This window comes from Cygnus olor, chromosome 2 (assembly GCF_009769625.2).
Source record: "Cygnus olor isolate bCygOlo1 chromosome 2, bCygOlo1.pri.v2, whole genome shotgun sequence".
Classification (NCBI taxonomy): Eukaryota; Metazoa; Chordata; class Aves; order Anseriformes; family Anatidae; genus Cygnus; species Cygnus olor.
The window spans coordinates 10,144,661-10,168,831 of NC_049170.1; the positions used below are offsets into that span (position 1 = coordinate 10,144,661).

The 24,171-nt window shown below is 37.1% G+C and overlaps 1 protein-coding gene across 1 annotated transcript in view; it reads right to left on the minus strand.

The window, feature by feature from the left end:
• PTPRN2 (protein tyrosine phosphatase receptor type N2) overlaps positions 1-24,171 on the minus strand; it is a 647,833-nt gene that overhangs the window by 219,564 nt on the left and 404,098 nt on the right. The window contains 1 exon segment of the mRNA XM_040547991.1: positions 14,299-14,363. Coding sequence (XP_040403925.1) covers positions 14,299-14,363 — 65 coding nt within the window.

A 24,171-nucleotide genomic window follows, 5' to 3' on the forward strand; every position in this document is an offset into this window, starting at 1 on the left:
CCAAGATAAAGCAGAAATTCCAGTGGAAATTTAATTGCTTGAAATGTATCAAGTTGCCATATTTTGTTTATTTCCTGAGATTCAATTACGAAAATTGCCAGTCTGCAACTCCAAATTGCACGACAACTGTTGAACTTACAGTCTCGCAAGAATAATCACCCCAGAGCACAACAACACACACATCACTCCACTACCATAAATTAATATAAGCTGCCAGTAATTGAAAAAGGCAGAATAAATTCCACACCTCCTTCATTCACTGACTGGTATAATGAGGATATCAGCCTATTGTCTCTTGGGTGGGATCTTTTGCCACCTCTGTTGTTACAGGTTTTTTCTAGACACATTGGGTACAAATACAGCTTCTCTTCACAAAATGTCTCTGTGCCCTCACCAGTCTGTTCATCCTTGTCAAATCAGGATTTCACACATTGTTTTCTGCACATTCCCTAATCTTAGCAAAAGTTTCATTTCCCCAGCCCATTGCCATAGGCTATTAGTCTGGCACAAAACTCAAGCTCAAAATGAAAAAGATAAAACAGAAAAGACAGCAGCCACAGCTACTGTTGCTCGGCTTTCTCTTGTCTCAGCTAACAAAATATGCTTAGCAGCTCCATTGTGTTATTGGAGAGCCAAAGAGACAGGTGTATCTTGTCATGCCCTAAAAATATTACTGATTCCTGAAATATTCTATATCAGCCCATTAATGTTTCCAAAGTTCATGACAACAATGGACAAATGAACATTTTGTTGTCTATTGGATACAAAACAGCAATAGCAACATGGCATTAACCACTGTGGATGCTACTGACTAGCGAGGGCACAAACCACACCTGGATCTGGTCCAAGCCTTGACAACTGAAACCAAAATACCTATATATGTATTATATATGTGTAACGACAGTTCAAAATTTCACACATTAACGATTCATCTTTTTAAATTATTATTATTAATATTTTGTCACCTTCATAAGATTTAATTTATCCGACAGAATTTTATCATTTTTGTCTACTTCACAGAATCATGGAATCACAGAATGGTTAAAGGTTGGAAGGAACCTCTGGAAGTCATCTAGACCAACACCTATGCTCAAACAGGAACACTTGGTATCAGCAAAGAAACTGAATTTGTTTGGAGGAGAGCTGAAATTATTTTGCATTAAAAGACAAATATGTTTCAAAATGTAATGAAATCCTGACAATTTGTTTTAAAAAACTTGCTGGCAGATTCTGGCTTTTATAGGTGAAAAACACTCTTCTCTGATTTAAAAAAGAATGATTTTCCTTTTAGCATTCAAATTTGCATGCCAATACACTTTGCATATAATTTACATACCATACCATACCGCAGCCACTTTGTTTCTTATTGTAAAATCCAAGATCAGCTCCTAGCATTTCACAGCTAGGATTATTAAAACATTTTGTTAAGTCAAGTCTGAAGATAAGCTTTCTTCCTGATGTTCCTGGAATTGCATACTAATGGACAGGAAAGGTGAGCATCTAGTTCAGGCACTGGATAGGGCTTTGGTATTTCTCACAGACTTGTTTTCAAGTTTCGGCAATTTCACTTAATATAACTCAGAACCTTATTTCTAAAACAAGAGAAGTGACAATTTTTATTCCCTTTCCTTTCTAGTATTGACTTTTTGAGTGATTATCTGTGATCACTCAAAGGCAGCATTTTTCTACCACTCTGTGTGTGGGAATGTACCAAGTGAGATCCCAATCCTGTCTAGAAAGCATTACTGTAATGCCCCTGTGACTCAAATCTACTCAGCCTATTTTTTAATTAAAAGACTTATGAAAGGAAATATCAGTTTGGTACAGAATGAATTTTTTCTTGGATCCACACAGGCTGAAGGCAACTTTGAACAGGGAATTTCTTTCATGACAAATATGTGACTTTTTGTTAAAAGTTGGGTGACAGAAAGCTTTCCTACAGCTTTACTACATCTTCAGCTTAGTGTCAGAGCATTCCTGTGGGAAATCAAAGTTCAAGCCTTCACCTGCTTGACTCAGAATAAGCATCTTGGTATGAACAAGGAGCTATATTGAACATCCATTTGTCCCAGGTTCTCATAAAATGTCCAGAATATTAAAACATCTGCATAAAGTGAAACAATCACAGGAGGCTACTACCCAGTGCAGTTAATGAGCGCTGTTCCATTGAATTGAGACATGGAGGAAGAAGAGTGCAGAAAATCAGGGTCTTCCTTCTGCATGAGGACCTAGAAGTCCACTCTAGTCTGGCTTTCTTCTATTGTGCTTGCACCAAACAAACATAAAGAACAAACAAACAAACAAAAAAACACACCACAAAAAGAACAACCACTAGGTAAAGGCTTGATTTCATCCTAACTGGAAACCAGGAATGCTCCAGAATATCAAAAAACTCTGCAGCACACAGAACTGTATCCTGCTGAGCATGCATACGTATGGTACTTTTATGGGGAAAATCATAGTACCCATCTATAAGCTGCCTGTGTTACTTCAATAGTCAGTGTGAGTAGCAGCTCTCTACCAAGAAGGTGACTGGAAAAGGGACCTGGGACACCAGCTGAGGGCTGTGGAGCACCTGATGTCTCTCCCTTGCCTGTGGTGAACCCAAAGACATTACTTACTACAAAGTATCTTAAGCAGTTAAAATAGGTTATGGATGTTAGTAGTGTGAGTAGTCAGTATTGTATATATTAATTATAGGAAGCACTGTATTGCTTTTCCTCTTCCTTGAGATGTATTGCGGCTTAATGATTCTCTAAACAATGTATCGTCATCATTTCTCTACTTGAGCTAAATTTAAATCAGCATTTCGGTAGAAGCTACAATAACTGATTAGATCTTTTACCGTAAATATTGATCTGTTGTAGTTAAAGTTACTTAGTTACATATGAGGCATTCCCTATTCTCTCGGTGATGAAACAGGTATTATTTACACTAAAATTAGTAGCAAAACCTGTAAGAAGGTGAAGTAAAAGAAGAACTTGAATCAAGTTGTACAGCCACATCTGCTGCTCTTCTGCTGCAGAAGACGGTGACCTTAAGAGAACCAATTTAGTGTCTTGTGGAAACATAAAAAGGTAGCTCTGGTCTAAGCACCACTCTGGTCAAATGGGTAATAGAAGAGAACATCAATACTCTCAGGCACATGTCTTTCTAGTGCCAGTAGAATAGGTGCAGGAAGAATAGGTGACTTTATTTTAAGAACAAATAATGGGATTTCCCATAAAATATCTGACGGCCTTACAGTATCTGACACCTGTGTGCCAGACACCTGTATGCTGCTGAATACCCATCTGCTGTATATGCCACATGCATTTCCTTTTTTTTTTTTTTTTTCTTTTCCCTATATATTTTTTTAAGCTTGGTAAAGCAGTTGATTAGGAAGATAAAGTCTCTGAAAAACATTTTGGACAAAGATGTCAATATAGATTATATATTAAAAGATATCAGGTCTGCCAATACAAGCAAACCACACTCTGCAGGCTGCTTATACTTGCCTATCAATGATTTATTGCACAATTACTGGAATACTGAAATAGTACAAGCCGTATCTCTATATTTCTATTTGGTATAAGTTTGATAATGAAAGGATGCAACTTCCTCAACAAGCGATATTTATATTCTAGCTATTCTCTTCCCCTGGTCAGCAAGAATACCCTTTCTTTCAGAGCAGTCTCTGCTTATCTTTCCTTTCTGCTCTTTCCTGCTACAGGCAATACAACTGAATGCTGCTGATATGACTGTTGTCCAGTCCCAAATCTAAAAAACATACCTTATTCAGGACAATGTCTTCAGGAATTAAATAAACTTACTGATGTTGTTTGGAGTTTTAAAGGGACTGGGTCATCCACAACTTTTGTGTGCACGGTGATCAGTAGCCAGACGGTACTGCCAAGTGGCCAGTAGCATTCACAACTCTAAGTAGATTAAAGAAAACAAAACATCCTCCTTTGAAAGGATGTTCTCATAGAGGTGTAAATATTTGGAAGATCAGGAACTTAATGATATATTTAATTTAAAAACTAGGTCATAAAAACCACAGAAAGTACAAGGAAGGACAAGAGATTATGTACAACTACTGGGTTTCCCAGTTTGGACCACTGGAAAACACCAGGTGTACTTGCTGTAGAATAAAATAAATAAATAAATAAATAAATAATTGAAAAAAAAAATGTCAAGGCAACCACTTCTGTTTGGAGACAGAAAATACAGCGTCAAGATGTATTTTTTAACGGAACATTTTAACAGTATTAATTGAATATATTAAATGGTACAGGAAGCATACTACTCTCACTTTTTGGACAAACGACAATACATTTTATTCATGTGATACATTTTTTACTGTAAAGAACCTGTTTTGTTCTCCAGCTGCTAATTGCCCGACTCTTCCATTCAGTGCACAACACTCAAAATACTCAGAAAGGTTAGCTCTTCAGGTTGTGCATGTGAAAACACAGCTACATAGATACACACACAAAACCCTAAAGCAGCATACTGCACTTATCTTCTTCCCATTTTTAGATCATACATATTTCATTAAGCTTCATGCAGAGTATCTTCTGATTTATGGTAATTGTCAACAAAAGCAAAAAATGCTGACAATTTTAATCCTGCAGTACTGAGGATTTAACTGGGATAAAATTAAAATGTCTGGGGAAGGGGTAGGGGGAACAACCCTACACCCTAAGCCGCTGGGAGGTTGACCCTTGAGATGTTGTCAATTTTTTATTTTATTTTATTGTGTTTGTTGTCTGTAGAAGCAGATGCCAGCAGCAACATCTGATGTACTGGACACCTCCAGTGTTATCCCAGCATGCTCATGGCCTGGAGGACTTGGAGTGAGACTAATTTCCATATCAAACCCAATTTAGATGAAACATCTTGGTTAAAAAAAAACAAAAAAAAAAAACAAAAAAAAAAACAGCGCATCAATAGCCCCTTGATTAGATTTTCATCTCCTGAGCAGACAAATATGAATATTTATTACCATGAATGCAGATTTCCCTCTTTCCATTGCTCTGATCTTGAATATTACCCACTGCTAATTTTTATGAAAATTTGGGCAACATAATGTTTTCACATAAACTGACAGTTCTTGAGATAATCCCGTTATTGTTTGGTGGGAAATGACAGTTTCCGCTTATTCATGTGTTAACAAGGGATTAAATATTGTTTTTCATCATCATAATCTAAGATGGACTGGAAATTAAAATTCAAACATTGTGCATTATCAGAGCTTTGAGGACCAGGATCTGTTTGTATTCACTTAGTAAAGATCTGTAAATTAACAGTTTAACAACCAAGTGAAACCAGTATCATAAAAATAGCACTGACATTTGTGAAATGAAGTCATTACTCCACCTGCTAAAGGTAAGGAGCCAGAGAGAGAAATTGTTCACAAAATGACATCCTTTTGCAAGAGCAAAGTGCACACTGAACTGTTGTCAGCCACAATGATCCTCAGGCATAAATGGACCAGGTCATTTTTCCGTGGCACAGAATCACCTCCCTTTTCCTTGTCACAAGTTCTGATACTCAAACACTTGATATCCTCAGCTCACATTGAAAAATCGCTCTATGATAGGATCCATTCATTGTGCTAAAAGCAGTCATACTGACCCAGGAGCTGTTTTCCTGCATGCCAAAATGCTGTGCTCACACCCTACCTGTACAGATCTCGGTGTGCAGTACGTAGGCACATACAATTCTTCGCTGATATTGGTATTTTGCTGGAGCAGTACTGTATAGCTATAAAGTAAGTTCTTTTCTCGGTGCCTCTACCTAATGTCCAGCAATGCCAATCAGAGACACCTACACGTGCCAAAGTGAAAATAAAGAGCCCTACCTGATATTCTGCAGTTCATGAGCCATTACTTTGCTTCATGTTTCTACAAAAGCTTTGAGTTACAATTTCAGTTAATTCACAGTCCTATTTAAAAAGCAGCATTCCCCTTTGATATCAGTTAAAATGCAAACAAAACTAAAACTATGCTTAGTGAAAGCAACACAAACATCTGCCTAACTAAATCTTTATACTATTTCATCAGTAAAAACCTTGCTGATGCAAGAAAAAAAAAACAACAAACAACAACAACAAAAAAAAAACCAAAACAGAAAAAAAACCTAGCCTCTACAAAACTAAATTAATGGAAGCCGCATAGTTAAATTCAGAATGTCTTTAAAAATATTCTGATTAAAATCTGATTTTATATGCCCAAAACATAAAGCCTTGCATTTTGAAGGATGCTGACGTGATGCATATACAGCAGCACCACAGCAATGTTGCCACTAAGGATGGAAACTTAGCAATGCACAAGTGCAAAAGGGAGGATGGTAAGGATGAATGAGAATGTGCTACCAAGCCTTTGGTCTTCACAGAGAACAGATCAGATATTTAGCTTTACAGCCTGGTACTAAAAGAAAAGACAATAAGTGGCACGACAATTCTTGTAGCTAGATTGAAAAAAAAAAAGTCTGACTCACTACCTGCAACTCAGATTTGAATTCTAAGGAAAACAGATGCCTCAATGCTTATGGCTCAAACCAAATCACAGTGAAGCTGCCTGTCATGGATGGTCCCTGGCCTGGATCTTGCTTAGGCTTAGACTTGCAAGGGAACATTTGGTGCCTGGAGATTGCTACAGGTATGGGGAGTGAATGGGAACCGCCACCTCTTCCTCTCCCTAGATTACCAAATCTGTATTTGAGATTGCTTGAAATCCACGTGTTCCTGCCAGGATCGAGCACTACCCTCTGGAGGCGGCAGAATCTCCCTTCCCAAAATTTCCGACCAGCTCTTTCACCCAAACAATCAAACAGAATTTAATCTCCATGTGCAGCTTCCCCAGCCATCCCATCACAATGAAGATTTTGTTTCCCTCACAATGAGCTGGCTGCTGGTAGAGGGAGGATGCTGACTTTCATGAATCAGTAAGATATCTAGTACAAACAACCACATCTTCCTACATAAAGATCTTACATATCTTCTCTATGAATATATCAAATGCAGGCTGTTAAATCATAGGGTAGATAATAACATTGATTTTTAAGCAGAATTACCCTGCAGTTTGCTTAGGTAGTCAATGCTAGTATCTAAATCCCTTTTCTCTGCAAATCTATAATGGTTTTTAAGCAATGCTCTGCTTTAAAAACAGTGGTATGACATGGCCTAAAAAAAAAAAAAAAGAAAAAAAAAAGAAAAATCCTTAAAACAAACATATGCTATTTTTTAAAGGAACAATGTTAAAAAAGACAAAAAGAAACAACATGGGTAGGATGCAGAAGTTCCTGAAGCCACAAGGGAAACAGTATCTTGTTTCATTTTACATGATACTGAATAAAAATTGAATTGCTGTAGTTGCCATAGCAACTGCCACATCACTTGGCACTTCTGCTCCTTTAAATCACACAGTGCTACTGTAAAGGAATTCATGAACCAACATGACGCTTGAATACTTGTGCTTTTTACAATATTTCATGAGGAAAACATAAATCAATATACAGTGAGTGTTGTCTCTGAAAATCGGGTTTGCTATACTTTTCTTAACATTATAATCTCCTCATTTTCTTGTCGTGTTCCTTACAAATTTGCAAAGAAGGTGGAGGGCGTTGTCACAATCAGAGCACAAGAAAAGAAATTACTACTGACACCTGATTTTCAAACTGAAGCTGTGACCTGTCACTCAGATGTCAAAATACCTCTGCTATGCAATATTCAAATCAAATACAGGGGATAAACATTGGAATTTTGCCCCTCCACAGCCAGAGATGGTGTGATATGTGACAGAAGACAGTCTCAGTAGCATCCAGGCATCTCTTTAAACTTATCAGTAGCTTAAAAGGGAAGTCTAACTATACACCTAGAGCTAAGCATATTTGAAATATTTGCTAAGTTTACGCCATGATTTGTATTGTTTTAGAATGTCCTGCATACAACATGCAATCACATAAGGTATATGACAAAATAATGGGGTAAAACAATATATATATATTATGCTGCATATTTTTTGTTTTTTATTTTGCCATTTATTAACACTCTGGATGCAATTTATTAGAAAAGCAGCCCTCTAGTGGGCTGTGTACCATAATGAATAGTTAATAAATAGCATTAACATTATCTCTAAATATTAGCTAAAATGCATTTTGCAAAAACATACAAGATCTTAAATAAATGAGCCATAGAGCTCCATCATTCTCTTTGGAGAAATTTAATGTTCAGTTTAGCTTTATTTCTTAAAGCCCTTGAAGCATTACTTTTAAATGCTGTTTTATGACCAACTTCTGATTAGTATCAGTCTACAATACATGTATATTCACAAAACTGTAAGAATGAGATATTATTCACTGTCAGTAAGACTCCATAAAAGATGTATATTACCAGTAGCATTCTATTTAATATATAATCTATGAGTTTTTAAGGGTTACACAGCTTTAGAATCTATAATTTGTGGGTGAGGGGTGGAGGGAATAAAGTAAATCATCCTCATTTTGTCTTTGCCAAGAATATTTCGAAGATTGTACTCCTTAAAGTTTTTTATTTAATTATTTTTCCTATCTGTCTCCGTAGCCCTACAGTTACATGCCATAAGGCAAAGAATCCATCTGTGACCTGAAGCATGCCTTGCCCATAGCAATGTTTGTTGGTCCAAAACACCGTCCTCCTGGAAAACCTCATTCGACTCTTAAACAACACAGCCACACCAATTAGCAACAGCCAACAGTAAGAGCCGGCTGCAGGATCTGTGATCACACATTGCAAGTAACAAGGAAAAAAATAATGTGATTTTATGATCTCTTAGCTAAGAGATCAGTTGAAAAACGTACTGTGGTTTGGGTTAAAAGTTGACTACTGATGCATGCACAGCTGCTGTGGCTACACTGCTGTCCATATCAGAGCTAAATGACTTTGGGTCCAGCGTCCCTTTCTATGTCAGTGCACCTCTGGGTAACATACCTGCTGCACAGCAGGAGCATTGCAAAGATGGCACTATAAGAAAGTCAGCTAGAATAGGTCCCTGGATAATTTGGGCTTTGCAAGCCAAAAGCCAACCCTTGGCGATGTTACTTAGCAGTCAGAGAAGATCAGAAAAAAAAATGATACCTTACTCTTTGGCAATAGCAAATGATTTGTCAAGTTCTGCACTCCAATTTTTTAAAGGAACTCAACTCCAATATCATTCTCAATCACACAGACATTAATAACAAAATCTGGAAACAATGGAAGATAATAATTTAGAAATCTGACCTCTTCCCCAAAGATTGCATATTATCATTGCACATCCTCTAGCTTTACTAGAATTTTTTCAATGCAGATTTCTTTTATTTATTGTAGTAACATCAATTAATGCAATATCAATATAATTCTAGGCCTATCAAAATTTCTATAATTGGGAATATCCCGAAACACCAAAATATCACTGATCTATTTTAGAACATCTATAGATACAGTGAAGTGTTCATTTCACATATATTTTGGGTTACTTCCACTTTGTTTAAAAAACTATTGTAATTTGTATATCGGTCATAATGTTAGAAAAATGTTTCATATTCTACAAACATATTTACAGTTCCAGTGATAAGTGTATTTTGTGTTAATTTAAAATAATATATCCCAGGGTGGGTGTTGTTTTACCAGGTCAGAGACAGTGCCATTCCCTTGGTTTGTTTTGGGCCTTAATTCAGATACATTATTATTCAAATCACACTCTTAGCCCCCCAAAACTGATTTGAAACATTACACTTTCTTGAGCCATTGGAGACCCTGACTTGAAATTGTGGAAATTTCAGCCGAACGCTGGCTTAAGCAGTTATTTTTCCATTGTATTTGAACCACCATTTGAAAATTTCTTGAACTGGAACTGGGCTTGAACCAGAGAAATGCTGATCACAGCCAAGCTCAGAGTGGCACTGAACTGAGGAATACTGTGCTTTTGTAATAATTTCAAAGTGCTTAAAGGCTGAGAAAAAAAAAAATGTGGGTAAATTCCTAAGTGTTTTGGAAGGAATTCCAGGTTGCCCAGTGGACTCTGTGTGGGGTTGTGGATCTTGGTGCCTGCCGAGCTCCCTAGGGCTGCTGAAGCTCCTGGGTACAGGTAGTGGGATGACCTCTCCATGCAATGGGGCTGCCAGCCCTGCCGAACCCTGAACTCAGCTGGATCCAGGTGAAGCCATGCTGTGGTAAGGAGGATCTCCCTCCACATGGGACGCAATACTCCCCATCAATCTGGGAGACAGGAGAATGTAGTCCTGCAGTTTGGCTCTTCAGGCTTCTTACCAGTGCCATGTCTCTTACAGCATTCTGTAAATATGCACCACAGTACCACAATATTTACACTCACACTTTCATATACACTCAACTATAGGAGGTTCTTGAACTACTAAAGCTGACCTTAGGACTGCAGAGATTTGCTTCATGAGGGGGAGATCAAAAGAAAATACCTCAAAGGCAGCTTCATCCTATCTGAATAACCAGGAAGGTGTGAAAAGCTCATGATGAATTTGTGAGGCACAAACATCATACATGACAATCATAGAATCAGTAAGGTTGGAAGAGACCTTCAAGATCATCTAGTCCAACTATCCCCCTACCACCAATGTCATCCACTAAACCATGTCCCTAAGCACCACGTCCAGCCTTTCCTTGAACACCCCCAGGGACAGTGACTCCACCACCTCCCTGGGCAACCCGTTCCAATGTCTGACAATGACTCAAACAAACCTTGGATGGCTACCATTTAGGAGTTTCAGAGTTCTTGTAGGTGCTAGAAGACTCAGAGTATAAGATAAATGTCTTGGCAAATACAATGTCATAGGTAACTGGTAATATAGCAATGCACACATCTTCAGGATTTTTACATCAGCACTGGTTTTCTCTACAGCAGCTATTACTGTTTTTCTGGTATAACAGCCATCTTACAAAAGAGATAGGTGCCAAAACAATTAGCTCTTTAGGAGTGATACACAGTGCCTCAAATCCCAGTCCAACTCTCTGGCTTCCCAGAACCCCGAATATTCTGACAGCAAACGTTAGATGTTGAAGTAAATTTGCTGTGAAAGTAGCAGTAAGGGTCTGTTGTTCTGCAATGACCTAAAAGCTTTGCTTACCTGCATTAGTTACCAGACAATGCTCTGCACTACATCACAGAATGGCTGATGTTGGAAGAGACCTCTGGAGGTCACCTGGTCCAAATCCCTTCCTCCAGCAGGGCCACCTAGAACAGGGTGCCCAGGTTCATGTCCAGGTGGCTTTTGAAGATCCCCAAGGAGGGAGAAATATATATATCACCCAAAACCTTAACATGAAATGTATAGAGCTTTTAAGCTAATGTCCTGACACATGAGCTGCTTTTCTTGCAGATAAGGAACTCAATTTTAATCCTCCTGAAGTAGAGCCAGAACCTACTCTAAACTTACACAGTGCAGCTAAATTCAGCTGTATCCAAAAGACTCACTGAGGCTGTGGAAATCTTTTGTATGACATAGGGATGATGAAGTGTGTTGTAACTGTGGTAAACTTCAGACCCATATTGTTAATGACTGTACAGCACATGTTTATGCAGTGGCATAAAAGGAATTCATCAGCCCTTCCCAGAGTTGCCTGAATGGTTCAGTAAACTTGGTGTGAATTGTATTGTTGCTTTTGAAATGCTTTTCTTGAGAGAGAGACTGAGGAGCTCTGAGAAGCATTTCACCTCTCCATAAGAGAGAGAGAGTTTCCTTCTACCACAGCTTCTCCTCGCTATAAGAGAGAGAATTTCCTTCACCCAAAGCCTGGCATCTAAACGTTTCTTGTTGAGGCACAAATCCTGTTAAAAACAGACCAAGACCTAAACCAGATTCCATTGTCCAGAGCAACACATGAATTATTGCTGAGCTTAGAACGGTTCCTGTATTTGTTTATATAGCTGTTCCATTTGCCACCAGTATCTCAGGTATTTTTCTCCTGAGCTATTTCAGATATGAAACTCGCCATACAAAATAATCCCTTTCATTTTACAGTCCCACAAGTGAAGATTTTATATCCATTAATTTTGTCATGAATCTGACCTACTGTCCAAACAAAAAGGCCATTTCTCATTCTGAAACTGAAGTTTATTCTAAGTACTTCTGATCTGAGCATCTTGATTTAGATTTACAGCTAGCATTACATATAAGTTTATTCTTACAGTGTGAAGCTAAAAATCTCCTTATTAAATAAAAGTTTTTTTCATTGTGTTAAAATATGTACTTTGTTATTTTGATGTTGTTAAATACCAGGTTGAATCAAAAACAAACTGCAGAAATGGATTAACATAGTTTGATTTAACCTGAAGTAAACTGAATCTGATACTCTATCAACAAAGAAACAACTTGGTTACAGCACTCCGTTATTTTTCATGTAGGTGAGACTGCAGAAATGTATTCATTATGTACACAATCATAACTGATAAGACAGAAACAGGAATATACACAGCTGGAAGAATTCACATCTAACAAAAAAAAATATAAACAGCTGAATAAATGCTCTTCCATCACCTTAATTTTTCCAAATGTAACCTGTAATATACTAGGCCTCAAATGTCTTCTTCCCTTTGGTTAATTCATTTTCACTTTTTGCCTTCTAAAAATACGTTTTTGTCAGAGTGTAAAACACAAGCTTCTGTCAAATCAAGTAATATCACCATAAAAAAATAAAAAAAATAAAAAATGATAACCTAAATATATGAGAAGTGAGTTCTGCGGTGACAAGTGACTACTCTTACTAGCCCAAGCACAAGAACCAGAGTAAGGAGATCTCTAGCCTAAAAGCTTTCAATTTTTCCCAGTCCTACTAGCTGGTCTTGAAAGAACTAGGAACTCCTCAAGGCTATGTTGCCAGTACATGCTTAGACTACCATGGTTACAACAACCTTATTATTAGAACAGATTAATGATGCATTTAACAGGTGACAATTTCTTGCATTTCAAATGTGTGAAAGTGCTCTCTTTCTCCATTGACTGTTATCTTATATGTATAAGATAACAGTTCATTTAATGGTAAGCCAGCTGGAATCCATTCAGTGACAGGAATTAGATGAAATACGTGGAGGTATTTCATCAGCATGCAGAATTCCATTGAATTCTGGGTAACAAAATGTGGCTTCCATAGTTATGAGCAACAGTTTTGGTTCTCCTGTTATTTACCAGAAAAGAAGGCTTGGGGACAGCACAAACACAAGCTTCACTCTGGCCTGAAGTCAAGACATCCTGAGGTGTGCATCCAGGATACACCTCCCAGCTCTTGAGTTCAGGCACCCTTGAATCCCCCAACTAGTTAAATCAGCTTCACTTAAGGAGAGATACTGGCTTTCATTTTCTCATGATTTTACCTACATTGTTTTCGAAGATCAAATTCCTACAGTTTTGACCCCAAGAATCTCAGCATGTCTTACTGATGGTACCTCTTCAGGACAAAGTCTTTTCAAAATGTCAATAAAGTTATACAAAGAATCTCAGAAATACTGGCAAGGTAAGTTCTTAAGCATGAACTGATAAAAACCATAAATAGTGAAAATGAAAATCAGTAGGAAAAAAAAAAAGTAGTTGAATTCCTTCAGTACGTTACAAGTTAGTTATTCATTATTCTCAATACTTAGAATAATGTAATCACAAGAAAAAGTCATTTGTCTAGCCCTGCGAACATTCACCACTAGATAAATTACTTAAATGAAAAGGAAAAAAAAAAAAAGATAACTGTGTACACAAAATTAGCACGAGAATTAGCAATCAACTGAAGTTCATGCAAGGTTCTTAGCAGATAGCATCATCTTTATTAATAAATGATGAACTGCTTAGTGGAGTTTTTGCTTAGTGATATCATCATAATAACAGACACGTTTTATTTATGTTTCAAGTTGCATCCAAAATAACCAAATCATTCACTGACAGATTCTCTCTAACAGCTGAAGAGCCTTTACCTCAAATTTAAACTTTCGTTGATCTAGATGAGCTACCACTCCAACAAAACCAAGGGGAATAATACAACAACTTCAGTTGCTGTGCTCATCTTTGGGGATTTTGTTCCCGTGATACAACAAAGCAAAAAAATGCATTTCTTAAAGCTGGCTGCACTTTCCTTGTAAGGATGGTATTTTTTTCTCTATGGGATACAGTGCTATTTGTGCAGCAGATTGTATTTTGACAGATGCAACTGTATCATAAAAAGGCCCTTAGCACTATCAGACTGGTAGTTCACAAACATTCATGAGCTCCAGGATTTCATACAAAAAACACAACAATTAAAATGTTTTTGAGAGTGTAAAATGCCCCCAAGCCACTTACCTCCCCCACGCCAGTCTGCAAAATTCTCAGCCCAGTTGTTTTCTCAAGCTTCTCTTTGTTCAGGGCTGCAAGGAAAATTAAGATTGAAAGAGTTATGGGAAAGATGAAATATGCACAATTTTGCAGCACTTATAATATAACCAACCTTCCTTCCTATCCTCCATCATCAAATTCATGACAGTCCCTACCTACACCATCTACGGAATATTTTTCCCTGACAGCAACACCATCTATTCAGTGTTTTGAATACATAAGTGTGCCATTAATTGTTCACTGTTATATAAAAAAGCAAGCCAAATTAATTCTTGCTCCCTTGTATACAGAGCATCACATATTTAACACATGCACAATATATATGGGAAGTTCTCTTTTGTAGAATCTTCCCACTGTCTTTCTTGCAGCGAGGAGCAGGGCAGCATCTTACCACTGCAATGGAACTGTCACTGTGTAAGACCTTTCAGAATAAATGACAGTCTCACCTAGCAGGGAAGATAAATAGTTTATCTGACAACACTGGGATGCGATGCACAATATTTTTCTTTCTAAAATTGAGATTTTTTCCTATTTATCAGCTTCCATATCAGTAAAAGCATCCAAAAATAATCAAGCATAAAACAGCATAAAAATATAAAATAGAGGTAGTAATAACTAAAACTACATCTATACTTGTAACCTAAAAATGTCCTGGGCATGGACTTGAGCACTGTTGCCCATACTAAACACGTATGAGATTATTTCCAGCTGAGAGTGTGGGTAAGGTCACCCTGTTTTGGATAGGAAGATGTTAACCATCTAGATGCACACTGTGCCAGCTGGATGCCTGGCCAAAAACCAGACACCTGGCCTGTTTTATTTACTAATAAAAATGAAACCTTACAGCCTTATTAAACTCTCCTCACTTTAGCCATCTAGTCATTGACTATCTAATCCAAGTGAGTCATCTAGGTTCTCTCTGCAGTCAATGGAAAGAGATGGACATTTAATATGGTGAGTCATCCCACATATCTTACACACATCAGGAGGCACCCTTCTCTTTCCATTGATTACTGGGACAATTGGGATAGACTTAGCTTCTCAATTTATGTTGGCTGAGGGAAATATTCCTACCAGAAAGCACAAGAAGTGTGTCAGAATATATTATAAACAGTTAAATTACTGCAGAAAATAAATATTTTTTTTGTTGTTTTCATTTTGCAAAAATACACTTTAATTGCTGCTGCTTGAAACATTTAGAATAATTCACATTGCAGCAGACAGTTCTTAGGAACAATATTGTGAGCTGATGTTTTATTTAGTTTGTCCAAAGTGCAACCCAAATGACTCAAATTTATATCAGAGGCAAGTCGTTTCATCAGGGCTCATTTTCACCTCATATATCCAAAATGTGGAATGATTTTTGTAAGGCTTTGTATGTGCAAAGACTCAAAAAGCAAAAATTCAAGTGACTGCAATACCAAGAAACTTTTCTGACTTCCTCCATCAAGGGATGAATTTTGCACATGATTTAAATGGAGAGGAAAGCTCTGTCCAGCTTTTTGACCCAGCTGTTGAGCTGATAGGAGCATGGACTCCCTAGATCAAACACATGGCTTGCTGGATTTGAGCCTAAAAAATAGGCACAATACTCACATACTTAATAGTTATACCATACTTTACACATTCACAAACATATTTATTCTACCCAGAGTCACTGGGACTACACTACAAGCAGAGCTGCCTGGATCAAATGATTTGAGGCTATATTTCCTTTGTTATATATGTTGTGCAGTAGGAATTTCCAAAGAGTAAGTAAATCTTTGCAAACAAGCTTGATTTTCATCTTTGAGACAGACTCTGGACTGTGTTGCTTCATGGATGGCTGATGACGTGCTATGCTGACATTCACCTGTTTGGATGTGCCATGTCATCGAAAGATGTGCCAAGCTAGCACACTGACAGCCTCACACCCAACATATACTTTAATGGCATATTTCTAACAAATGCAAAAATTTAGAATATTTATAAAAACAGGAAGCTCTATGGCCTCCTTCAAAGAAACTGGAGTTTAAAAATCATTCTTTGGTAATTTGGGATAAATAAAACTGTGGAGCACAGTGGCTGCAAAATAAATGATGTACAAGTAAACAAAACGGCTTAAATACCAGTGTATAATTTTCAACCGCATGAATAGGTAACAGAAAATACCAGATCTACTGAATCACTGGATTTTGTAATTACTATCACATATTTGACCAACCTTCTTCTCACAGGTTTCCTGCAGACTTTATTTTTTGAAGCTTTGCTACATAAAGTGTATTTAACACTCCCTTCCCCCTTGATATTGGCTAAAAGCAAAAGGACAGCTCTGACAGCCGTGCTAACATAAACCCTGCCAAAGTTAAGAGGCATGAAGTCACGATGTGTTACTGATTAAATCAGAACCTGAAAATGGTCAAGCTCAGGCACTGTCAGACTGGGGAGAGAGAGACAGCCAACTGTCTCCAGCATCTTCACTCCAGGCGTGTACAGGAGCATATTTTAGCTACCCTTGAGCTCCACAAGCAGTTCAGGAAGGTCAACAAATTCTGTCAAAAACAGCGGTGCCAAGGCTAAAGCATCAACCACATATCAAGATGCTGCTTGAAGCTGCTGAACATTGAATAGAACTTCTTAACTTTTGCTATCTGTAGTTGAGAATTTAAGACAATAAAACATAGTCAATAGCCTATAAATAGATGAGGAAGGAGTGGTGGGAAAATAAATTCAGATATTTAGAACAAGCTACTAATCCTTTGAAAACTGGTCTACATTTTAAAGGGTATTTTAGTGTACTACCTACAAGTTTTTACTCCAATACAAATATTCAGCAGATAATGTTTCTGCTGCAAATGTCATGAACTAGAAACAATAATCCTAGGTAACGTGGTATATTACACATTCCACCAAAGTTGATATTTTATGGCCATGGTTTATGGTCCAGAAATACTAATGCAGGACTGACACTCATCAGCAAAGAGGAATAATAAAAACAGCTACTCAAAAATAAATAAATAAATAAATAAATAAAATAAAATAAAGAAGAAAAAAAAATCCCAACCCAGTTAGCTACATTTAAATCCTTTTTTTTTTAAATCTTCCACTGAAACAAAAAGGGCTTCCAAACACACAAAAAAGGAGGCCTTTAAATTAAATTCACTAGATGAAGGATATGCAAATTACCTGGAGAAGCGGAGCCCTATAACGTTCTCAAAATTCTGCAATAGCCTATTTAATTAGTATTTTAATTTATCAGAATAATTCTTTGCACTTGACAATTTATGCAGTATTCCATATAATTAAGCACGTAGCTACAGTGGAATAATTTTGCCTACTCTCTGTATACCGGTTATTTTAACCTGAAAAAATCTGTGGAAGTCTCTTCTGTGATCTAAATTACAATGGGGACAACTTAATGGCTTTGCTCTATTAGAGAGCACGATGAGGGTGTTACTGAGTGTTTAAGGGTAGTGATTGTCACTGTTCATAGTCTTCACTAACCGGAGGGAGGTCTGATGTGTTTTCTGAGGGCTAACATTTATTTCCTTCAGCAAAGTTATCTGGCAGTGGCATAGTCAGGAATTTGAGTGCCTAGTTTTGTCATTGGCAGGTTTGACCTCAGAGCCCATTGGTTATTAGGAGAAGCAAGTTATAGATGGCTTCGAGCAGACCTCCAGTCTCATTACAGCACTTCTGGAAGAAGAAAGTACTGAGAAATGAGTAAAAAAGCTTTGCTATAAAGCAGGTTGCCAAGCACAACTGCACCCTTCAGCGTACTTGTGGGAGCGACGCACACACTGGCACAAGTGGGACAAGGGAAGGGTTTCTGCAGGAGGCTTTTGCAGTCTGTCTCCTGCAATGCTGCAGGATTTACCCACTCCAGGGAAAAAACCATCCTAAATATGAAAAGGATAGGAAGATGGTGTCACTCACAAGGAAACTTTATTTTTCTGCTGTGAATCTTACTTTGAGGGTGTGTTTTAACTAATTAAACACAGAAAACAAAAGTACTTACAGCCATACAATTCCCCTGACCTCTATTATATGCCCATTTTAGAATAAGTCAATTCATGCCCTGGACTCACTAACTATATTGACTGGACCTCCAGTCAATAAAACAATAGAGGGCAATTAATTCAGATTTACTGTCTAATGAATTCTACACCAACCGTCCTCTTTGCATACATTTGTTGCAAAGCCCCTTTCATAAAGATACATTCAGTACAATTTCATCTATTTTCCTGTCTTTGAGGAAAGAAAAGGGAAAAGGAGGAAGGGAAATCCAGGGAGATGGTATTTAACACAGCTTTTAATTTTTAAACACATTTCCCAAATCTAACACAAGCAGATGTTACCTTTATTTACACCAAGTTAATTTTTGCTTCCTCCTGCCCTACCTTCAGATTATAGAGAAAGTTTCTTTATAGAGTGAACAAGAAAGTCTGTCTTTATGTCTGGTGGACCCATGCACATGGGTGGCTTGCATACAGGCAGACAGAAAAACCTTTGTCTCTTGCGATTCAATGAAAATGGATTCCCATAATGTTTGGCCTTTCTGTTGAGAAGTCCCAGAGTAAGCCTGCTTTTGCATTGTTGATGCATCTCCTGAAACTGCTGAGGCAGTCACACCACTAAATGAAAGGAAGCAGATTAAAAAAAGACACAGGCAGTTCAGCACTCTCTAAATTTTTTAGAATATCAGATATCTGGATATGTTATATTGGTTTTCCCACCTGCTGTACTTGTCATTGTTGGAAGTAATTAAAGCGCATTTTAATGAACTTTGAATTAGATACTTAGGTACCCCCATGTTCAGAAGAACAGCATACACCTATGCACCTCCCTGGGCACTCCTTCTAGGAGATGCACCCTGTGAACTCTTCTCCCTGGGCAGGAGTAGAACCAGACTGCAAGCAAATAAGTCATGAAACACAACATAAGAATCCAAAATGCTCCAGCTAGGAACAAAAACGACTAACTCAAGTAGATACAAGGAGAAGAAGGTTCCCTTTACTCGATTTTACAATTCAGTTAGTGATGGACAAGTAAGTTTACAGGCTGCGGGCAAAAGGTATTTTGCCCTCCATTCATTACTGGGTGATGGAGTGAGATTGTAGCTTCATGTGTAATTTCTAGTTAACTAGCAGCCAGGCCTAGAACGAAAATGGTTACAGAGACGTCAAAGCCACATATCTGCACTAGCGACAGCCTGCTAAATATTATGTCATATTCAATTTTCAAGTCATTTTTCAAATGATTTTAATTAGATATTGTTTCAATCTCACGTGCATTAATTTAATTTCTGATATCAACATTTCAGCTTTCAATCTGCTCAGACGCAGTACCTTGCTGCCTGGAGTAATTTAAAATATCGTTTGCATCTCCAGCAATTTTCAAGGCACACATCCTTTACAACCTGCTGTAGCCAATAAAACTAACAGATGGAAATTCAGGCAGTGTTCACCACTCCCTGTGCACCTTTGGAATCTCACAGTTTTTGGTGCAAGATAGACAAATCTACATGTACACAATCAAGGAATTTTCCATCTCTGTTTGTCTTTAATTCTGTTTAAAAATACACAAAAACTCAATTTGTCAGGCAAATACCACTGCATATTCCCATAAGAGAAGAATTGGCCCATACTTGAGTAGCTAGCAAGAGCTGTAGATTTTGTTCAACTCTCTCACTAAAATGACGTCACTTTCTCTTCTCTAAAACATTTACCTCCCATGTCCCCGAAGTCCCATGGCCAGATAATGTTGAAGCTTAGAGCAGCAAAGATCTAATATATCAGGACCTCACATAGCTCTCTATTTGCATAGATTAGGCATGTATTTTAAGCATATTCTTTCTGCCTGACTGCCTGTATTGATTTATTTTTACTGATTTAATAAATAGCTGCTCAATTATATGTTTTCCTGTAACTGTTCTTTAAAATGAGCACACTGCTATTTTAAAATATGATATTTAAATTATAGTAGAGGAGTTTGGGATATATTAGATAATATTTTTGCATTTCTCTGGAGCATTTATGTTAATAGTGGGCTCCCTCTCTGCTAACTCCATCTGTCTCAGTTAAAATGTCAATTGAAGTTCCCTCACTAGTCAAGAGGAGCAAACAGGTATCACCGGAGGTTGATTTATCTCATCTTGAGATAGGTATCATTTTCTCATCGTATAGAAACATATATAATGAACATATATGATCATATATATGGATACATATGTAAATACTTAGGGTCAACCAATCCATTTTTTTTTTTTTCATAGGCAAACCCTTGCAAGAAACATATATACAAGCTCCAAAATACTTCAGCAGTAAAACAGCCTTACAGACAATGTAACAGCTACAGAGAGGAGTTTTGAAGGCACAGTGTCAACTTGGGGCAGCTTCTGGACTCTTCTCACAGAGGCCACCCCTGCAGCCCCCCTGCTACCAAATCCTTGCCAAGAAAACCCAATACAATGCAAAGGTTGTGTTCCTGAAGTATAAACAATACCAGTTTATATGAATTAGCGTTGTAGAAATGCATATCCTTTATCTGTTGTAGATACTGTCTTGCAGAGCTTCAGAAACCCATTTTCAAAAAGTCTCCTAAATCATATAAGTCCATATCCATCAACAGAAGAGCATTGAGTACTAAGAATAAAAATAGCCATGCTTTAGTTATGTATGTTTTACAATAGATAACATACTTCAATGAACTTTCAACAATGACAACTTTTAATACTGTTAACCACTTTACCAGTAATAATTACATGCTGCATGTTTCCTTATGCTTTATACAGTGTATGTATGTGTAATAATTTGCTTGCATACTTAAAGTATTGATCCAATATTTATAGCTAAAGGTGTACTAATTCAGCCCGTGTTAGCAGAAAATGAAAAAAAAAAAAAAAGCACAAACAAACAACAACAAAGTGTTGTTCCACCATGGGAAATCAGAAATCAAAACATTAAAATTTGTTCAAATAAAGATTCTCTGGCAAGTTTTATCTCCATACAGAAAACTCAGATAAAACACTGCAGCATGTTGAGCAGAAGTCAGAGCAGAATATATTCAAGCAGACCAATGCAGCATGAGCACTGATGCAAGTGCAGACCATTTTTCTCAGCGATCTCCCTTCTGGGCTGATTGCTAATGTCTAGACCAACATTTTAACTGTAGTTTTTAAAGTCCCAGTCAGCTTAACATTAAACTTCATCATCATATGTTCAGCCTTAACATTTACAAATTACAAGGCAAGCTTTGTGGTCCCAGGGGATGGAGGGTAAGAAGGACCATCTGGGTCTCTCTCAGCCATTCCTAGTGTGGGGAAGGCTTTGCCTCCTCACCTTCACAACACTGTAGAAAGTAACACTCCATAAAATGAGCTTAAGGCCAAAGCTTCTTCTTTTTCCTTCTAAATGAACAGGATTTTGGAATAGCATTATAGAAGAACAGTTTAGCTGCCTTCTTTTATTTATAGTTAAGAATTTAACAGATTGTTTTAATTTTCTTGTGATGAAAATACTACAAAAAATCAAACACTTGGATAACAGTTAGTTGGCTTTTCAAGGGCAGCTACATATTCTAGAGTTGTGTATCTCCTTTTTGCTTCTATTTGAATATTTTCTCCTTCCATATACCTCATTTTAGTCCCTCAGGATATCTACTGCATCTCTTTCTGTGCATTGTTTTCATATAGGCATTGTCTGTGCTCTTGAAAAATATAAACTGCTATGTAAGATCTGTTCCTTGTCCTTTTAGCATTTTAGGAAAAAATATAAGTTTCTATGGCCATCTCCATCTAATGGGAACAAAAATATTTAACTACCTAGTGTCTGGGGACAGTAATATCTAAAATATATTTTCTCCCACGTTCTCTCTTTTCTAGCAATATTAATTGTGGTGTTTTCTAAGCAGAAAGAACCAGCAAAGTGATTCAGAAGTTGGTACTTATGATAGTTGCAGCTTCACAGAAATTAAAGAATTACAGCTATCTGGACTTTAACTGCACTTATGTGGTTTCTCTGAAATGGATATGTCATTAAGGCAAGGGAAAGGATTAGACCATCCTTCCAGGAGCCTACCAGCTACGTTTTTTATCATTTCCTTTTTTTTTTTCTTTTTTTTTTTTTTTTTTTTCAGTATGGAACGAATGAAAGGACTCAGGAAAAGTGAACTAAGAACTGTTGTTGCTCATTTATAGCAGGGTTCCACTCCTCTGAAGACTCCCCTGGAAAGTACAGTGACCCTCTTTGATATTGCAATGCATAATATTTATAAATACACGTATTGGCTTCTAGCTATTAAGCCTCATCTTCATTATGCTATACTTTTTTAGCATTCCTGTTTATACCACTTGGAGACTTCTCATGGAAACAGCCTGAAATGCAGTGTGTAAAGCACACAACAGCCTGTAGATGCTGTAGTGTGTTTGCACTGGTATATGAGAAATTTAAGGGGCAATACCACTAATTCTCAGCATGCCAAACTCTCTCTATTTTTAATAAATATACATGCAAGAACTGTCATTTTTTTTTTCCAGTTTTTTCTTCAACTTCCACAGTTAATAAAACAGTACCCTCTAGGTTCATTTCTTTAATGATCCAAAACACGACTACAAGCCATGCTATTTGTTATTCATCTGCAACTACACTTAATGTCATCCTCATGGCACAAATGTAACAAGACTGAGTTGGGAAAACATTAGCAATATTTCAACTGACTGGTTCACTAAATCATGAATAACACAGCTAATGCACAAGGTCATTCACTAACAAAATCTATTTGCTGTGCCCTCAGAATAAAATGAAAATATTTATTACCAAGAATGCCACTAGTAACGAGAGTCACAATAAAGCTTTCAGGTGGGAGTGAACAGGGATGATGTTAACTTGCCTATCATTACTCATAATGATTTTTCATAATACTATTTCAATGAAAATCTGGAAGGCTATTTTGTTAACTTTAAAAGAGTTACTTCAAAAAAAAAAATTAGCAAAAAGTGGAAGATTCTGGAAAACCTGATTGTAAATTCCGAAATACAGGCCCAATGTTTTTTAAGAGCACTTTAATCATGTCATAAAAAAGCATCATGTTTACTGTTGGATGGGTGAAGTACAAAATAAAGAGGATGAATGCTTGCCTACAGAAATGACTGTCCTAAATTCATTTATAGAATTTGCATATGCATGGATGCACATATATGCACATTTGATAGGAATGATGAGAAGGATTTAACAGAAAAGACATGACTTTAACAGAAGTGTATGAAGAACTGTTGCTTTGCAGACCATGAGGACAGCTTTACAGGGAAAGGTTAAAGTCCTTATTGCCAGTCTCAGAAGACTTTTCTTCAGAGTTTGTTGAGTAGCTATCAGAAGTACAAGTCCTGTACACCAAAAAATCCAGTGAGTGTTTCCACATTTTCTACATTTTCCCAGAGCCATCCTTACTTTAGGCAGAAAGGATTGCTGAAGTCATACTCAAAATATTACTATCACTGTTATTATTACTACTAATTATTTATTATTATTATTATTATTGATGTTGTTGTTATTGTTATTATTAATTGTTATTAATGTATCACCTATTCTTCTCAGAGCCAGGAACCTCAAGAGCACAGCACTGTGCAACACAAAACTAACAGGTGGTTCCCATGCAAATGACTTTAAATCTACCAAACATCTGGAGACAGTGAATAGCTACAGACAGGAGTAAAATGACAAAGAATTAACATTACGTAACAAAATAGCAGCATACCAAGCAACATCCATCCACACAGCGTTCTTTCTCTTATTTTTTTTGGCACAGGAAATGATGTGATCAGCTAAGCCCTATAAATCCATTAAAAGCTGCAGCACTTTCCCC